The sequence below is a fragment of the Carcharhinus amblyrhynchos genome, chromosome X (assembly GCF_965287045.1).
Source record: "Carcharhinus amblyrhynchos chromosome X, sCarAmb.v2.hapA, whole genome shotgun sequence".
In the NCBI taxonomy this organism is placed as follows: Eukaryota; Metazoa; Chordata; class Chondrichthyes; order Carcharhiniformes; family Carcharhinidae; genus Carcharhinus; species Carcharhinus amblyrhynchos.
The window spans coordinates 11664161-11683126 of NC_137359.1; the positions used below are offsets into that span (position 1 = coordinate 11664161).

Here is an 18966-nt window from a genome sequence, read left to right on the forward strand (position 1 = left end):
TATTTTGGGAAGGTTATAACACAAAATCAGCCAGTTTAAATAGTATTTCTTCATAATATCGCCAGCTTCATTCATTCATTAACCCCCCGGGAAACTCCGATTGATGAAAGTTCTGGAGATGTATGTTTCACACCTTCCTGCTGATGCGATTGGCCTCCGAAAGCTGGAGAGCTGCCCACACCACATGTGTCATATCAGCTCAATATAATTGATAGTACTCAGCGTGAGAGTGACTTGGAGCGGGTTGCATGAGTTCCTTACTCGAGGGTGGAAATCAGAAACTTTGAAAACATTTCTCAAAGTTTTCAAACGCTGGATCCCGCTCATCGCGCCGTCTCTTAAAGACAAACACGTTATGGAAGTGATTTCTTAGAAGAGAGCGCAATCTGGAATACAGAAGATGAGAAATTTGCAGGTGTTGGGAATATGCTTACTGTGGATTGTAAATGGTGTTAGCTCTCAGTCAGGTTGGTGGGCTCGATCCTACACTTTGTATCTTTTAATCATAAAGGTGATTTATTATTTCTGATTATGACAAACAGAACTTTTGGTCTGACTAACTTGGTGTGTTTTTCTCGTATAGCCGTTTAAAATTGTCGTGTTTTTTGAATGTAAGTTTCTATGACCAGCTTTTGTCGAGACGGAAACTGAAGCTATGAAAACCTGTTTGTTTAAAGTTTTTGCGCAACCATCTAACGATAAATTGAGGCTGTTTTATGGGAGTGTCTGTCTCGGGGTTGGCAGAACCTGCCTGTGGACCCGGCAATCAAAGTGTTAACTGGCTGTAAAATCAGGTTAATGGACAACTTGAGTTAATGTGGAGTGGGAGCAAGAACCAAAACCAGGGAAAGCTTTGAACTTCACACTTGCTTTTAAAAGCGCCTTTCATTTGTGTAGAGCCAACTCAGAATGAGGTTTTAAAAATCGAAAATCACAGCCAGACATTGTGACAGGGTGGACGTTTGACCACATTTACCACAAGTAATGTTTAATTGTTTCAAGTTTTACTCATTAGCACTTGTTTGCGATAGTCACCTTTGTTAGGTGATTAAATGCGATGAAGCTCAGTATAACTTTAAAGTGTTCGTTCAGTCTTTGCCTGAGTTTGTAGGCGCTTTCACACTTGGTGCTTCTTTATGTGTCGGCTGGTAAAGGAATAATGCCCAAATGCAAGTTCTCCACTTGACCAGAAACCGTGTCTTCTGTCCTGATGCCAGTGTCCCGATCCACTCTTAAGGATCTACGATGCCACTATGGAGTGCAGTCTAGAACCTGGGTCAATATACAGTCCCCACGCTGCTTTTCGACTGTTGATGTCACTGACTTGGCAGAGAACCCCGATGAATCCTAGCATGTTTGTAACTGCAGAACTGTGCACCAGGAGCTAGTTACAAAGTTGTAAAAGCATGTTCAAGATGATCTGGACACTTGTTTCTTTCGTGGGATCTTGGCTCTTTGCGAATCAGTTCCTGTGTATTTTGTACTTCCAAGTAATTTTCTGCATGCATGACGGTGCTATAGAAATGTAAATATTTACGCATTAAATTTAAGAACCTTCAAATTATAATACAGTTTTAATTGTATTGATGATTTGGAATATTTATTTAAATGATGCTGGGACAGACATTTTTAAAAATCCAAGGTCAAGTTAATGTAGTGATTTGGAGTTTTGACTGCAGAGACTCTTACAGGTTTAACCCTTTCTTTCCGAACCTGCCCTTTCTGCTGTAATAATGTTGCTTGCTGCCCTTTCTGCTAGTTGAAATGTAGTTTTGCCTATTAATGTGTGCTTCACACAAGCATATTCACTCTTGTTTGGATGGAAATTCATCCCGTTCTCTTCTCTTGATGGTCTTCAACCTCCTCCCCACCCTCCTCTTTAACAGTAAGCATAAGAAGCTCCTGGATGACTTTGTCAATTTAAATTGAGACTATTTATTCGAATGCGTCAGCCAGATTTCCCTACCCCAGTCTATATGCTGCTGAAGTCCATCCTTGCTCTATTTATAAGTATTCCCACCCTTATATAAACTCGTCCATCTAACCTGTCCTGCACACCTCCCAATTCTCATGTCCAAATTCCTTTGGAACCTTGTCCTTTCTATCTTTCTTCCCACCTCTTCGCCCCCCCACCCCCGAACTATACATTTATTTGACTTGGGTCTCCTGTTCATTCTGCCTTCGCATTGACAGCTGAGCATTCAGATATTTGGACCCTATGCTTGAAATGCTCTTCCTAAATTTCTCTTCTGATACCCCTCCCCCCTCAATTTAAGACTACACAATTATTTTTTGTCTGGTTAGGCTTCTGTGAAGTGTTTTGGGTCCTTCACAAAAAAATATATTTTATTCATATAAAATCTGAAAGACACAACAATTTTAAATGGTTAGTTTTAACAGTAAAGTGCAATGATATTCACATTTTCCCTTAAGATCAAGATGCACTCTGAGGTGTATCTGTTCAGTAATGGGAACATTACAAACATTTCAACATTTTCATTGTAGAGAGTGCAATTCTTTATATATGTTGGCCATATTGCACTCTACGGTGCTCAAATACATTTGCATAGCGTTAGGATTAAGCACACAGTCTGTGGGGTTTTGCCCAGTTGCTAGCCCCTTGGTCTGCATTGGCTGAAAGGCCTTACACAGCCGCCTTCCCCATTTCTCCTTACAATGGCTGCCCCAAGCTTAAGTGTGTCCCTCAGCACGTAGTCCTGGACCTTGGAAAATACCAGTCTGCAACCCTTGGTCATCAACAGCTTTTGGCTCTGGCAGACCAACAGGTTTTGGGCAGACCAAAGGGTGTCTTTCATCGAATTGATGACCCTCCAGCAGCAGTTGATGTTTGTCTGGGTGTGTCCCCCTGGGAACAGCCTGTAGAGCACAGAGGATTGCATCACAGAGCTGTTCAGATCAGGATGCTATATAACTGCAAATTGTTGTTGATGCTGCAGTTTACTGCCATTTATCAGATATTTATGCATAGCTGTCACCCATCAAGCTCATTCTTTCCACAGTCTGTGTCTGCCATAACTTCCATCCGTCCTGTGGTACCTCCCATGGAATGGTTTCTTCCCTCTCGCCCAAAAGAGTAAAAGTAAGCAAAATTTCCAAACATTTATCTCGCTGCCGCACCATCCAGTAGGAATGTGGGCAGGTTTGATTCTCAATCTGCTCAATCCACATTCTAACAAAGCATTTAGGAGACACTAAGCAGGAAAGACGACATTTCCCTGCAGAAGGAGAAGAAAAATCAGAGAAGGGAATCATGCCTGCAATATTTTGCATCTTGGATGGCAGCTACAAGAGCACTGCGAGGTGTTTGGAGAATGGCATTGTCCACTTAACCTCATGATAGTCATTGTGCTGAGGTCAGGTGGACCTAGCACTGAAAGGACCTCGTCAAAGTCTTCAACAATATGATTCCTGACTGCAGCCTTGGGACCTTCTTTTGATTTTAAAGGTGCCATATAAATGCAAGTTGTTGCTTCGCTTCGCTTCCCTTTAAAGCACTGGTTTCTTTATCTGGTATTTTATAAAACAGCATCTCTCTATATAATGATGGCTCTCTCTGACGAAGGGTCATCCAGACTCAAAACAGTGGCTCTATTCTCTCTCCACAGATGCTGTTAGGCCTGCTGAGATTTTCCAGCATTTTCTGCTTTTGTTTCAGATTCCAGCATCTGCAGTATTTTGCCTTTATCTCTCTCTAAGATGTGATCCAGCTCAGCAGTAAATCCTACAGCTGTCTACTTGCCATGTGGAGTGCAATTTCCTCTTCAATAGCACAGCTTTGCATAAAACTCCCAGAGGCAGTAAAATTCTTGATTTCAGAGCAGATGAGAGTGATAGCTTGCCCAGCTATGTCAAATCACATACAGGAACTATTTTGCATGATTTTAATAATTCTTAAACAATGGAGAAATTGGTTTTGAGCTTGTCTCTGAAGAAAAATCTTTAACTAATTGAACTGGCCTTATTCAGTGTAAATGTTTAGCAAGTATATGTCACACAGAGGATTTGGCTGGCAGAGTCTGTGACCTCTACCTGGATGAAATGAAGCTTTTAATGTTCTCTCTAGGCACCTTTAATTTTCAAGCTCTCTTTTCTCCTTGGAACAGCTTTTTCAGATGTTTCAATATATGTATGATGCAGTGTCATCCTCAATCAAAGATGACATGGCAGTGCATTCTGCTGGAAGTACTGCACTGTCAGAGGTGTCATCTTTTGGATGAGATGTCAAATCAAGGCTCTATCTGCCCTACACCTATCAGGTGGACCATGGTATCACTCAAAGACAAGCAGGGGACTTCTTCCCAGTGTCCTGACCAATATCTATCCCTTGATCAACATTGCAAAAAGAGATTATCTGGTCATTATCACATTGGGGCAGCTTGTTGTGTGCAAATTATCTGCCCCATTTCTTACATAACAAGTGACTCACTTAGCTATAATGTGCTTTGAGAGGTCCAGTGGTAATGAAAGGTGCTATATTAATGAATTGTTTCTCAAGTCCCGTTAGTTCAGCTGAAACTATTTTCCTAGAGGGAAAATTTTCACAGAGGTTTCAAAAAGCCGTTTAGCAGATTTAGCACATTCATGCAAGTGTTTTTAAAGTGTTTAAGCTGAGGGTTAGCTAAAATATTTGAGCTAGGTTTAGTTGTTTCAGCTTGTTTTATCATTGCTAAAGACTTCATTCATTTTGTTGATACTGGAGAATTGCAAATGTTACACCTTTCTTCAAAAAAACGGTGACCAGCAACTACATTCAGTTTAAATTTGATGGTGGGGAAAGTTAAACAATACTCCAGTACAAAATCAACAGTCACATGGACAAGTGCGGGTTAATTTAGGGAAAGCCAGTACGGATTTCTTAGCGGAAAGTCTTGTTTAACTAACTTGCTGTAATTTTGGGAAGAGGTAATAGAGAGGGTTGATGAGGGTAATGTTGTGCCCATGGATTTTCAAAAGGTATTTGATACAGTGCCACACAGCAACTTGAGAAAAATTATAACTCATGGAATAAATGGGACAGTAACACATTTATACAGAATTGGCTGAGTGACAGGGAACAGAGTTGTGATTTCTGGATATTTTTTGGGCTGGAGAAAGGTTTGTAGTGCTGTTCCCCAGGGTATTGGGACCCTTGTTTTTCCTGATATGTATTAATGAACTAGGCCTTGGGATGCAGGGCATAATTTCAAAACTTGAAGACAATGTGAAACTTGGAAGCATTGTGAACTGTGTAGAACTTCTAAAGGACAAAGAAAAGTTGTTGGAATAGGCAGGCGGGTGGCAGATGATGTGCAATAAATATGAAATAATTCATTTTGGTAGGAAAAACATAGAGAAACTATAAAATAAAGGGTAGAATTGTATACAGGGCGCAGGAGCAGGAGTGGGGTGTATATGTGCATAAGGCATTGAAGAAGGTGGGAGAGATTTGAGAGCACAGTTAATAAAGCATATAATATTTAGGTTTTATTAATAGGGGCATAGAGTACAAGAGCAAGGTGGTTGTGTTGAACTTGTATTAGACACCAGTTTGGCCTCAGCTGGAGTACTGTGACCAGTTCTGGGGGCTGCACTTTAGGAAGGATGTGAAGAACTTAAAGCGGGTGCGGATCCAGGGATGAGAAACTTCAGATATGAAAACAGATTGAAGAAGTTGAGACTGATTGCCTGGGAGAAAAGAAGACAGAGGAGATTTCCTAGAAATATTCACAACCATGAGGGGTCTGGAAAGACGAGTCTGTTAGCACTCATGAAAGATCAAGAACAAGAGGGCACGGATTTAAAGTAATTGGCAAAAGAAGCAAAAACAAGATGACAAGCTTTTCATGCAGAGAGTGGTTTGGGTCTAGAATGCTCTGCCTGAGAGTGCGGTAGACACAGATTCATTCGAAGCTTTCAGAAGGGAATAAGACTGTTATCAGAAAAGAAAGTAAGTGCAAGCTTATGGGGAGAAGGCAGGAGAATGGCACTGACTAAAATGCTCATTTGGAGAGCTGATCCAGACCTGATGGGCTGAATGGCCACCTCCTGTACTGTAACGTTTGGTTCTGCGACTAATATGGAAAATTGTGGTATGTTCTTTGTTGTATTAGTTTTGTGACAATAAGCTGTGTTTGGATTCAAGTCATTTTGACCATAACTGCTCTTCCATGTGTTCATCCTCTTGTGAAAGAAAGCATCTTCTCAATTTGCATTGATTCTTGTTGTACCAAGTGTTTATTCAGTCTCTACTTGAAGGGATTGAAGGAGAACCCACTTGAAAGACCCAAGCGTCAAGGAAGTAATGTTGTTATGCCCTAGGTTACACTATGATATGAGTATGTATGATGTTCAGACTCCAACACCATTGAATGCAAGAACTTCCATTAAGATTGTAATGGAAAGGAAAGTTCCTGCATTTGTATAGCGCCTTTCACAATCTGAGTGTCTCGGTGTGCTTTACAGTTAATTAAATACTTTTGCGTTGTAGTCTTCGATTGCCAGCCCAATTTGTGCACAGCAAGAATCTCTTAAACGATGAGAGAAATGACCAGATTATCTGTTTTAATGATGTTGTTGGTTGGTTGACCAGGACACCAGGAGAATTTCTTGCTCTTTTTTCCAAATGATGTCATGGGGATTTTTACATCCCCTTTTGAGAAGGCAGGAGGGTCCTTTATTTGCAACTCGGAAGATGAACTACAGCCATTTGAATCAAATGCAAGCGTGTTACCCACTGAACCGTGGCTGACACCTTCGGACCTTCCAGAGCTGTCTTGCTATAGGCAAGTGTTCAGCTTAGTTATTTGCTCCCTTTCGTTCCCCTAAGTCTCAAAGGAAGTAAATACTATTAACAACAGGGAAAGGCTTACCATTTTTAATATTTAATAGTGACACAATCTTCATTCAGTGATGCTGTGGAAATCTTTGACATTAGTGAATAGTATGGGTGGAATATCATCTTTGGTTTCAACATAACCACATTTTTTTTTTCGAACCATTAACATCAAGGATAGAATCGCAATCAATCAGAACACACCACAAATCCAGTTCAACATGAGAGGCTGTATTTATTTTGAAGAATTATATACATTGCTCACCTCATCTTTATAGTTCGCAACTGCTCTGTAGACTAACAATGTCACAGGACCAACGAGCTGCTGTGTGTTGTGGTAGAGGTGTGACAATTAGTTTCAACAGGGGGCAAAAAAAAGGCAAGCCAGATTTCTTGCCTCTTGTATTATCTGCTAGATGTGCATGTACGGAGATGAAGTGAGGCCAGAATTGTTCAATGCCAGGCCATCTGAGCAGACTACTCCCACCAAAGGCTCCTGCCAATGTCTGGTCACCTGGCTGGGCACAGGAGCAGCACAGTGCCAAACTTAGTTCCAACATTGACCATCTTTGGCAAAAGCACTTTAAAAACGATTGAATGTTTTGTGTTTGAATATTCACCAAACCTTGGATGTGACTTTTGTGTTATAATCAACTGTTCACATTGAGCTTATTTTGTTGATGTGTGAGAAACAGCCTTCTAAAGTTAATTTATTAGTCACAAGAAGATTTACATTTACTCTGAAAGTCTCCGAGTCACCACGCTCCTGTTCGGGTACACTGAGGGTGAATTTAGCATGGTCGATGCACCTAACCAGCAGGTCTTTCAGACTATAGGAGGAAACCGGAGCACCCAAAGGAAACTCACACAGACACGGGGAGAATGTGCAGACTCGGCCTTCGCTCCAATATTCACCACTTTCCATTTCTGGTTGGCAACTTGTTTAATTTGATGTGATGGGAAGAGAGATCTTTGTATGATAGGTCGATGATAGATGGAGTCATTGCCTGAAAGAGAAGGTTTGATGTTTTGAATTATAACGCTCCTACAATGATGGTTTAATTTGAGGGAATGTCACAGTGGGTTAGCACTGCTGCCTCACAGCACCAGGGACCCGGGTTCAATTCCAGTCTTGGGTGACTGTCTGTGTGAAGTTTGCACGTTCTTCCCATGTCGGTGTGGATTTCCTCTGGGTGCTCCAGTCTCCTCCCACAGTTCAAAGGTGTGTGGGTTAGGTGGATTGCCATGTTAAACTGCCCCTTAGTGTCCAAAGATGTGTAGGTTAGCAGGTTAAATACATGGGGTTGTGGGGCCATGATAATCCTCAGCACTGGTGTCCCTCAAGGCTGTGTTCTCAGCCCCCTGCTGTATTCCTTATACACCTATGACTGTGCGGCCAAATTCCCCTCCAACTCAATTATCAAGTTTGCCAACGATACCACCATAGTGGGTCAGATCTCAAAAAATGACAAGACAGAGTACAGGAATGAGACAGAGAATCTGGTGAACTGGTGCAGCAACAATAATCCCTTTCTCAATGTCAGCAAAATGAAGGAGATTGTCATCAACTTCAGGAAGCGTAAAGGAGAACAGACCCCTGTCTACATCAATGGGGATGAAGTAGAAAGGATCGAGAGCTTCAAGATTTTAGGTGTCCGGATCACCAACCTGTCCTGGTTCTCTCTCTCTCTTCTTCTTCTTCCTTTCTCCTCCTCCTCCCCCGCCCCCCCTCCCGGCATGCTGACACTATAGTTAAGAAAGCCCACCAAAGCCTCTACTAAGGAAATTTGGCATGTCCACTATGACTCTCACCAACTTTTACAGATGCCCCATAGAAAGCATTCTTTCTGGGTGTATCACAGCTTGGTCTGGGCTCCTGCTCTGCCCAAGATCGCAAGAAACTTCAAAAGGGTGGTGAATGTAGCCCAATCCATCACACAAACCAGCCTCCCATCCATTGACTCTGTCTACACTTCCCACTGCCTCGGGAAAAGCAGCCAGTATAACCAAGGACCCCACGCACCCCGGACATTCTCTCTTCCACCTTCTTCCATTGGGAAAAAGATACAAAAGTCTGAGATCACGTACCAACCGACTCAAGAACAGCTTCTTCCCTGCTGCTGTCAGACTTTTGAATGGACCTACCCTGCATTAAGTTGATTTTTCTCTTCACCTTAGCTATGACTGTAAGAGTGCATTCTGCACTCTCTCGTTTCCTTCTCTATGAACAGTATGTTTTGTGTAGCACACAAGAAACAATACTTTTCACTGTATGCTAATACATGTGACAATAATAAATTGGATAGGCCTGGGTCAGATGCTCTGCTGTAAAGTCAGTACTGACCAGATGGGCTGACTGGCCTCCTTCTGCAGCGGTGGGATTCAATAATTGGTAAATCCAGATGTAACTTTATATAAAGAATGCTCTCTATGTGACAGTGTATGTGTGCTGAGTCATTGCACTAATCTACATTGTTTCTGAGAAGGTAAACAAAACTGAGGAACAGGTGTATGACCAACAAAGAGCGGGCCACATCGAAAGGCAAACTGGGCCAAGGCTATTTGCCCTTTCAGCTGCAGATAACTTGACTGAGGTCATGAGAACCAAATCACTGTGATGTTCTTAGATTGAAATTCAGACTCATTGGTACAGTACATTGCACAAAAAGTGAAACTATAGGGATTGATGTTGGCAAATCTCCAGTGCAACACTTTATACATTACTATTCCAATGACCTTTTGTATATTTGCTGATCACTGACATTGTATGTGTGTCTCTCTCTCTCTCTGTACACCAGCCTCTCTTACTGATTCTTCAACCACAGAATCATCCCTATGAGAACCAGGGCTGGATTTTTTTATTGACTGACTGGATCCATGCATGACCCAAGGTTTCAGATCTTTCCACCATCCTATGCCCTCTCCAACCTCTTCCCCCATGTTACAACTCCAGGGGCTTCCAATATATCTCACTCATTCTTCCTGACTCCTGGCAGTTTCAACTCTAGGCGTCATAGCTGACCTCAGTCCTCCACTTACTGGACACTTATGCACACTCAATTTCTGGAGGGATAGCATTCAGGATCTGGGCTGAATAGCCTCAAAGCACTGAGGCTAATTACAGGAGCCCAACTCCCTCCAGCAAGCTCAGCAGGGACAAGGGAGAAAACTTGGATGTTTGCACATACACGAATATTCCATCGGAGTGAGTGAATAGCATTCAGGAGCAGCCTCTCTTTGACTTCAGCTGTGGTGTTGTTACTATTCCCCCTCCAAAGATCATCTCCTACCATTCAAAAGTCAATAGTGATGTGACTAGCAGCCTCTCTACACAACTCCGTATCATGTTGGGTAGTGCATTCAATCACTGAGCCATCACAAAACCAATCCATTTTCTAGGCAAATCTGGATGGGCTGAGAGCCCTTTCTCATAGGGAGAACACTTCTAGAAGGGCATAGATTTAAGATTAGGGAATTTGAGGACAAACCTTTTTTCATCCAGAGAGTGGTAGGGATCTGGAACCTGCAAGGGGGGGCGGGGATGTTGGTGGGGGGGGTTGTAGAGGCAGGAACCATCAGGATACTTAAGAAACATTTAGATGAGCACTTTAAACACCACAGCATACAAGGCTATGAACCAAGTGCTGGGAAATGGATTAGGATAGGGCTGCTGTAGATACAATGGGCTGAAGGGCCTCTTTCTGTGCTGTAAAACTGAGAGAGAGTCTATTCAGAATCACCAGGAACTAATTTTTTTTTGTTTTCTTCTTGGCAAGAATGTCCAGCACATACCTGACACTAGTTTCTGTGGCCTGGGTGCTGGGAAAGTTGCTTAGCCACTTGCTGAGTTATCTCTGGCTGCGAGTGTAGGTAATGTGTTTAACATTGATGCCATTCACTGAATATTATCTGTGGTAGCTGGAGCTGTGTACAGTGGATGATCTCACCCTGCTATTTGGGTTGGGCCAGAATCCAGGGGCCAGAGCTAAGATTATGAGAAAATATTTTTCAGTTTAATGACTGGCAGTGTCGAGTTTAGTTTTTAAATCCTATTATGTTTATAGTCTTTTGTTGCGTTACATGAACAGCTTTGTGAACGTGAAGATCAAAGTTTGTTTCAGTTGGTTACCTTGGATTGGGGTTACCTTGACTGCTTTCACTTCACCCAGTATTTTTCCAATCCTGGGGATGGAAGAGGGATTTACGAACTTCACCAACAGTGTGATTGATCTGCCAGACTCATTAATGCTGGGCTCTGACTGACAAATTGACTTCCATTTGGCGCTTCTGCAGTTTAAACAGTGGGACAGATCCCTAAGTCAAAATAGTTCAAACTAGCTCTTTTTTTTTAACCCTGATCATGGATCCAACCAAACTCAAGTCGCCTTGGTGAGAAAGTTTTGTGCCCCTAAATTGGTGCTCAGAATACTTCTCTTTTCATTTGCTTCTGAGATGCAACTGTCACTGACAATCAGCATTTATTACCCACCCCCTAGTTGCCCTTGAACCATTGCAGGCCACATGATGTAGGTGCACTCGCAGTGCTTTTCTCTGTAGCGGTTTGATACAATTTGAGTGGCTTGCTAGGCTAATTCAGAGGGTAGTCAACCACATTGCTGTGGATTGGAAAATCCATCTAGTTCACTAATGTCCCTTTAGGGAAGGAAATCTGCTGTCCTTACGTGACTCCAGAGCCACAGTAATGTGGTTGATGCTCAACTGCCTTCTGAACAAGGGCAACTAGGGATGGACAATAAATGCTGGCCCAGCCAGCGACACACATGGCCCACAAATGACTAAAAAAAACGTCACGTGTTAGGCCAGACCAGGTAAAGGCAGCAGATTTCCTTCCCTAAAGGTCATTAATGAGTCAGATGGGACAATCTGTTTCCTGATTTTCATTACAGGGACTAGCTTTTTATTCCATACTTATTAATTTGAATTTCAGTTCCTGCAGCAGTTGTGGGATTTGAATTGTCTCCAAGGCCTCTGGATTATTAGTCCAGGAACATCACCTGACTGGCAAGGAGCCAGTTAAAGTTCATTTATTAGTCACAAGTAGGCTTACATTAACACTGCAATGACGTTACTGTGAAAATCCCCTGGTCATCACACTCCGGTGCCTGTTCGGGTACACTGAGGGAGAATTTAGCACGGCCATTGCACCTAATCTGCACGTCTTTCAGACTGTGGGAGGAAACCGGAGCACCCGGAGGAAACCCACGCAGACACAGGGGAGAACGTGCAGACTCTGCACAGACAGTGACCCAAGCTAGGAATCGAAGTGCTGTGAGGCAGTAGTGCTAACTACAGTGTCATCTTGTCACCTAGTCTCCTGCCCTCCATTTGTGACTCAACTTTGCTGCCTGATCTGGCTCTGACTCTCCAGTCAAGGCCTGCATGGGTGTGGGACGTTGATCATACCAAAGTTCACTCTTTTGCAAGAGAAACAGGTGACTTTGTGAGGAAATGGGGAATATTGGGAAGTTATTTATTTGATTACAGTTCAGTCTTGGTTGACGTCAACACCTCCAGCAAGTGATCATTAGATAGTGATCAACATTGATCAATTTCCTCATCCTGAATCAGTCATTAAACCAATAACTGCCCCAGCTGAGGTCCACTGATTGAACCAGGGATGTTCAGAGTCTGTCGAACTCCATTGCTCATTAGAGAAACATGCTGAGGGACCAAACCATTAACTTGCAAACTTAACGCAGCTTCTGTACAGTATGTGAAAGGACTCCATTAAAATAGATCCTATCATTTTATTGTTCTATCTTTGCCTGTGGAGAAATGCTTGCAATCCACTTGGCAATTGCGCACAAAGGCAGGAATGGAATAAGGAACTTACTGTGTGAAGGCAGTTACAGGCCCACAAGCCATCACTCTGTTTTGGAGCCTCTGCAAGTTGTCCGCAAAACAGGACAATGATTGGGACTGTGGTTCAAAACAAAAAGTTACTGAGTCAAAGCACCCCAGAGAATGGTGCTAGAGTGACTTAAAAATGATCAAAACCCTGGTTCGGAGGACAGTCAATTGAAGTGGTGACTTCATAAACTAAATATCACAGGTTCACACACAGCACTGTAATACCCTGGCCTCCAACACCACCTCCCTAAACACACATTAAGTTTGTTCTGTTTTATCCAGCTACAACACACCTGTTTGCAGTTCTTTTCTAACAAGTGCCAGTGTTCAATCTGTACTTGTCATAACCCAAATAAAGTCTTTTTTGTGTTTGAGGAAGCTTCCTCATGAGATTATGCAGCACCTTAATTTAACTATTGAAGAACTGCTGGCCAATTTGGAAATAATTGCTAAGCATGACACATTCAGCCATTTTTTGTTATTTGTTCTCAGGATGTGGGCAATTTATTGCCCATCCTGTCCAGAGAAGATGTTGGGTGGTGTTATTGAGCTCCTGCACTGTTGGTGCTCCCCCACCCCCACTTGCCCCTACAAGGGGGCTGGATAGGGAATTACCCTATTGAGGATGAAGGAACAGTGATTTGTGTTAAAGTTTGATTGTGCTGTGATTCAGAGGGAATTTGAAGGTGACGATGTTCCCAGGACATTGTTGCTCTTGGCCTTCTCAGCAGTAGGATTGACACAGTTGGGAGGTGCTGTCAAAGTAACCTTGGTGAGCTGCTGCAGTGCATTTTCTAGTTTGTATACAGTGCAGTCACAATGGTGGCCAGGACACTGATAAAGTGGACTGCTTTACCCTGGATGGTGTCAAGCTTATGCAGCGTGATTGCAGCTGCACTCCTTGCCCTCCTGACCTTGAACCTTGTAGATGGTGGAGAAGCTGTGAATGTACATGAGGTGTGTCACCCCCTACCCTGCTCTTGTTCAGATGGCTGGTCCAGTTAAGCTTTCAGTCAATGGGTAGCGCCATCCCCACCTTGCTGCAAGGTGTTGATATTGGAGGCTTCAGTGACGATGCTGTTTTACAATTACACATCAGAGCACATCACACATTCTGAAATGAATTTGAGCTGCTTTTATATTAGGCCTCCTACAGCTATAACCTTCAGGATTGTTAAATGGTTAGAATAATGAGAGTTTCCCTCATGGTCTTGGTGCCTGCTGCTGGTTTAACTGTGGCAAGAGGAAACTGCCCAATTGCTGGCAGCATGAGACTGATGGTGCCTTGAAGTCATAATATTATCGAGTTTGCAATTTCTCTGCCAATCTTGTCATCACTTACTCATTGACATCATTGGGTGAGATTACATTGAATTACAATGATCACGCTCTCCCTCATTTAACAAGTTATTTTTGATACTGAACAAAACTGAGAATGGAATCCTATATTTACAAAGGCACCTGTGACTCTTACCATTTCCAGTGACTCTTGACTGTTTTGACTGTGACTTGCAATGTTGTTTCTGTACATGGCTACAAGTTTATTCCTCGTTAATAGCCAACGATGAAACAATTGACGGTCTTGGGGGAAAAAGTTGCCAGACCAGCTTTTCTGAAAAATCTATTTATTTGTCCTTCTTTCTCTCTTGCCTCCAGTTCCTCCTTTCCTTTTGATGGTGTCCAGTCACACTTGGAGACTGTTCCTCACACATGCACACTACCAGCCCTCAGATACTGACTCAATTGACCATTATTCACATGTTAGTCTGGTCTATATAAATAGCAGGTTATCCAACAGTCGGGCCATCTTAGACAAATCCCCAATCTTATCCTTCCTTCTACATCCACAATTGGGAGTTGCTGGATCCTCATCCTAATCAGCAGCAGAAACCATGGCTGGGACATTGGGGCTCTGATTGTGATCAGTCTGAAAAGACTTTTGCAGACGTCGGTCTGCTAGACCGTTGTTCGGTAGACGGCAGTGCACTATATGGGTTCTCTGACCAAGCTTTGATCTGTCATTGTATAATCCTTACTCTGACGTTTAATATTTATCCAAATGTGCAGCTACTCTGTGCTAAGCACAATAACTGTTGTCAACATGTTGTCTAATTTCACCAAAGGGAAAACGGTGATAGTGACATGGCCTTGCAATTATATCCAGCAGGAACCATTTTCACATTGTAACTGAGCTTTTGGTACATTTGCCTGTGCAAGTCCCCTGTTACTCTGAGGCCTGGTTCCTGCTACGTGAGGATTGTGGGAGGTGAAAAAGAAAAATCATTGCTTTAGTTACAGCAAATGTCATGAATTATCTACAAACAAACAACAAAATGCTAATGTAACATGCATTCCTGCACAAGTTTACTCATTTGGAGCAACTGAAAAGCTAAAATGCAGAGATCATGTAAAGTGGACTTGTGCTATTTAACTCAGGACTGACAGCACCAGGCTTGAGAATGTAGTTCCAATATTAACATGCTGAAATTGGAGCAGAAATGAGTAAAACAGTCGAGGAACAGACCTCTGCTGAAAGCAAATTGTGTTGAGCATCCCCTGCAACAAAGGGGATATATATTTTGCATGTGAGGTAGGAGATTCTGGAATCAGTATTAATAGGGTTTTCTCCCTCCTGCTCTTCTCCTGTTTCTATAGGATATGAGGGGAAGGCAGGATCAGGTGATTGAGTTGGATGATCAGCCATGATCATAATGAATGGTGGAACAGGCACAAAGGGCCAAATGGCCTATTTCTGCTCCTAATTTCTATGTTTCTGTGCATGTGTTGATGATACCTTTTGGTGAGTAATCAGTTATTTAGGTACCAGTCACCCTCAGTTGCCTGGCCCAGATCTGATCTTTAACAATGTCAACAAGCTATTTGACCATGAAAGCATTGCAGCTGTGCCTCATTCTGTCCCCTTCCAGAATTTGCCAGCAACCACTTCCAGCAGGGCTTTTGTGAAACCCTGCTTCAGTTCAGAAGAGAGCAGAGGGGCCTTGGACCTTGCGGTAGATGGTATGGCTCAGCACAGTCACTGGATAATACTCAGCTTGAATTCCTGATCCCCTTGGTAACTGCAGAGTTTCTTTCAAGGCCAAAGCAGATTGCAGATTGTTTGCGTCATGGACTGAAAGACTTTTTGCTCATTTTCCCCCCCTGCAGTCTCTGGTCTCGTTCTGTGGGCACTGACATCTTTCTGGTTAACTATTCGTCATACAAGAGCTGCTGAAGTAAGGGGAAGGTTGGGCAAAGTTTATTCCTCGTGGGGTGAGAATCAGAGCCAAACTGGTTCTTCTCCCTAGTAAATATCCTTGGATTTCCTTTTCTTTTATTCCCTTATCCTTAGTGCAGCATAACAGAGGCCAATTGCAATACTCTCCTCCTATTCCATGCTGCTTTACCCATTGCTGAGATGGAGCACCTTGGACCAGACAAAAGTTAAACCTGGGCCCCCTTGGTCTATCTGCAGCAGCCTGACACAACCTTGTGTGTTCAGTCAGCAAGGCCTTTCTAAACGATTTGGCTGAGGAATGGCTTCAGAGAAGTTGACCTGTAGCACTCCGTAACCATATAATGTGAGCCTTCTCTGGGGAAAATAGTAAGCTAGACCGCAAAGAGTTAAAGCACCTGCAGAACTGGATTGGAAATATTTGTGCCCAGGGTGTGTCTGGGTGAATCAGTCCGAGACCAATCTGGAATGGGCGTTGCTATTTCACAAGGTGCAGCCTTGCAGATTTTTCCCAATATGTGTTTAATGAACGCCAGCCCAGCCACACTCGCTGTGGGATCAGAGCACAGCCTCTGAAATGCAGCTGAGAACCAACAGTGCTGGCTTCAGAAATAATGTCCAAGAAACAATATCGCTTTTAAAATCGACAAAGCACTGAAAGCTCCCACACAGCAAATACAACCTGAACGTGCTGTGAATACTGGTGGCTGTTTTTCTGACCTGATTGTTTCCCTGTAAATGGCACCCTGTGTGCAGTGCATGTCCCTCATGAGATCAGTACGTGGAGTGGGCTAACTGAGCCATTTCTTTGATGTACCTCCTCAGTAACATGTGCCTTTATGTCGCAATGCCAGTGACTGTCTGCACTGTCTGAGTATAAATCCAGGTTGTGGTGGGGAGGGGGACACATGCTGGGTGTCACACTTGGCCTATAGTTTCAGAACAACTGCAATGACCAAGAGGTCCCAGGTTCAAGTTGGGTTGTTTAATCTCAGTGAGGGCAACAGTCAGGCTGCTACAATAGCCTCAGCAGATCCTGAGCTCTAGAGGAGTCGAATCAGCCCGGGTGCCTGCTCCATGCTAGGAAGTGTGTGTGTGTGTGTGTGTGTGTGTGTGTGTGTGTGTGTGTGTGTGTGTGTGTGTGTGTGTGTGTGTGTGTGTGTGTGTGTGTGTGTACAATGGGTGAGGACAGGGTCAGGCTTGACTGACCCCTCTCCACAGTCCATGCCCCACAGATGCTCGCTGTTGATGTTCACCCATGTTGAATGGCTGTTTGTATCAGATACAAGAGAACGGCTGTGCCTGCAGAACAGGACTTCACTCTCAACTGTCAGCATCTCCAAGCAGGCATTTTAAAAAAAAGTGACTTTGTGTACCTTACTTGGAGAACATTGTTTAATGTTTCCAAATTTTTTATGGGATGTATGACCTCCAAAGGGCAATAGCTTTTTATTTTAATTTCTCTTTGATCTGTGATTGTCATATTACCTTGGTCCCAAGGTAAACATGTTTTGAACAGTAGGTTTTATTCTCCAAGTTCCTGGTTGAGGTTTAAGATGCTGAAACTGAGTTCAATCCTCAGAAATATGCAAATCTACATATAATTTGGACTATTGTCATGGCAATACACCTGACAAGGGTCTAAGCTTTATTTTAATATGGTGCTATATTTACAGCTGCATTTTTTTTATATATAGATGTGGTTATTGATGCTGCTTAGGTTGGTGAAAAGGCATTCTGATGTCCTACTTGTGAAAGAATAGATTAGAACATAAGAAATAGGAGCAGGAGTAGGCCAACTAGCCCTTCGAGCCTGCCCCACCATTCAATAAGATCATGGCTGATCTGTCGTGGCTCAGTTCCACTTTCCCGCCCTCTCCCCATAACCCTTAATCCCCTCTCTTATCAAAAACCCATCAACCCGCGTCTTAAAAATATTTAGCGAGGCAGCCTCCACCACTTCAATGGGCAGAGAATTCCAGAGATTCACCACCCTTTGAGTGAAGAAGTTCCTCCTCAACTCCGTTCTAAACCGCCCCCCCCCTTTATCTTGAGGCTGTGCCCCCTAGTCCTACTATCCTTTCTGAGCGGGAAGAGTCTCTCCACCTCTATCCTATCCATCCCATTCATCATCTTATACGTCTCAATGAGATCTCCCCTCATTCTTCTAAACTCTAACGAGTACAAGCCTAATTTATTCAGCCTCTCCTCATAGCTCAACCCCCTCAGCTCCGGCATCAGCCTAGTAAACCTCCTCTGCACTCCCTCCAAGGCCAAAATATCCTTGCGTAAGTACGGCGACCAAAACTGCACACAGATTACAGACCTTTCAAATGTTTCCTGCCATTATTCTCCTAGAATTGACTCGCTCTCTTCTCTGCAACTTTCTGCTTTGGGTGCAGATGATGCCCTGTTCTCTAGAAGCTTGTGCTCTGACTTGCTGAGTACTGATGCTGGCGTTGGACTGGGGTAAGCACAGTAAGAAGTCTCACGACACCAGGTTGAAGTCCAAGAGGTTTATTTGGTAGCAAAAGCCACTAGCTTTTGGAGCGCTGCTCCTTCGTCAGGTGAGTGGGGAGTTCTGTTCACAAACAGGGCTGAGTACTGGCAGCCTTCTGCCCCAACTGAGTGGCTGTTCTTACAGCATGGGGTTCAACAGTGAGTATCCATGGGCTAATCAATCAAGCCAGCTTCGCAGTCTCCTTAGCCAGTGCCCAGAAACAGGCACTTTCCAACAGGGATCAATGTGTATTTCATTAAGAATAAGGAACTTTGGCTGATATTACATCAGCTTCCTAGCAGGTGTGGAGACTATTGAAGAAGGGCTGATTCCTGAGTTCAGTTAGGAATGTGAGGAGGACTCTGTGCACATCAGGTCAGGACAACACCCCCAGCGCCTCTCCCAACACAATGCCATTTTGGTACTTCAGTGTCTAATACACTCGCTGATTAAACTGATCCAGGTACTGGAGGACTGCTGGAGTTAATGCGGATGAAACTGGTCAACACCCATTGGGCAGAAGTGTTGCTG

At 43.3% G+C, this 18966-nt stretch overlaps 1 protein-coding gene across 2 annotated transcripts in view; it reads left to right on the forward strand.

Moving 5' to 3' along the window:
• Positions 1-225: 225 nt before the first annotated feature.
• LOC145361999 (receptor tyrosine-protein kinase erbB-4-like) overlaps positions 226-18966 on the forward strand; it is a 152855-nt gene continuing 134114 nt past the window's right edge. For both annotated transcript variants that reach the window (XM_080218018.1, XM_080218017.1), the window contains exon 1: positions 226-467. In XM_080218018.1, the coding sequence (XP_080074144.1) occupies positions 401-467 (67 nt within the window). In that variant the 5' untranslated portion in view covers positions 226-400. The remainder of the gene's footprint in view (positions 468-18966) is intronic.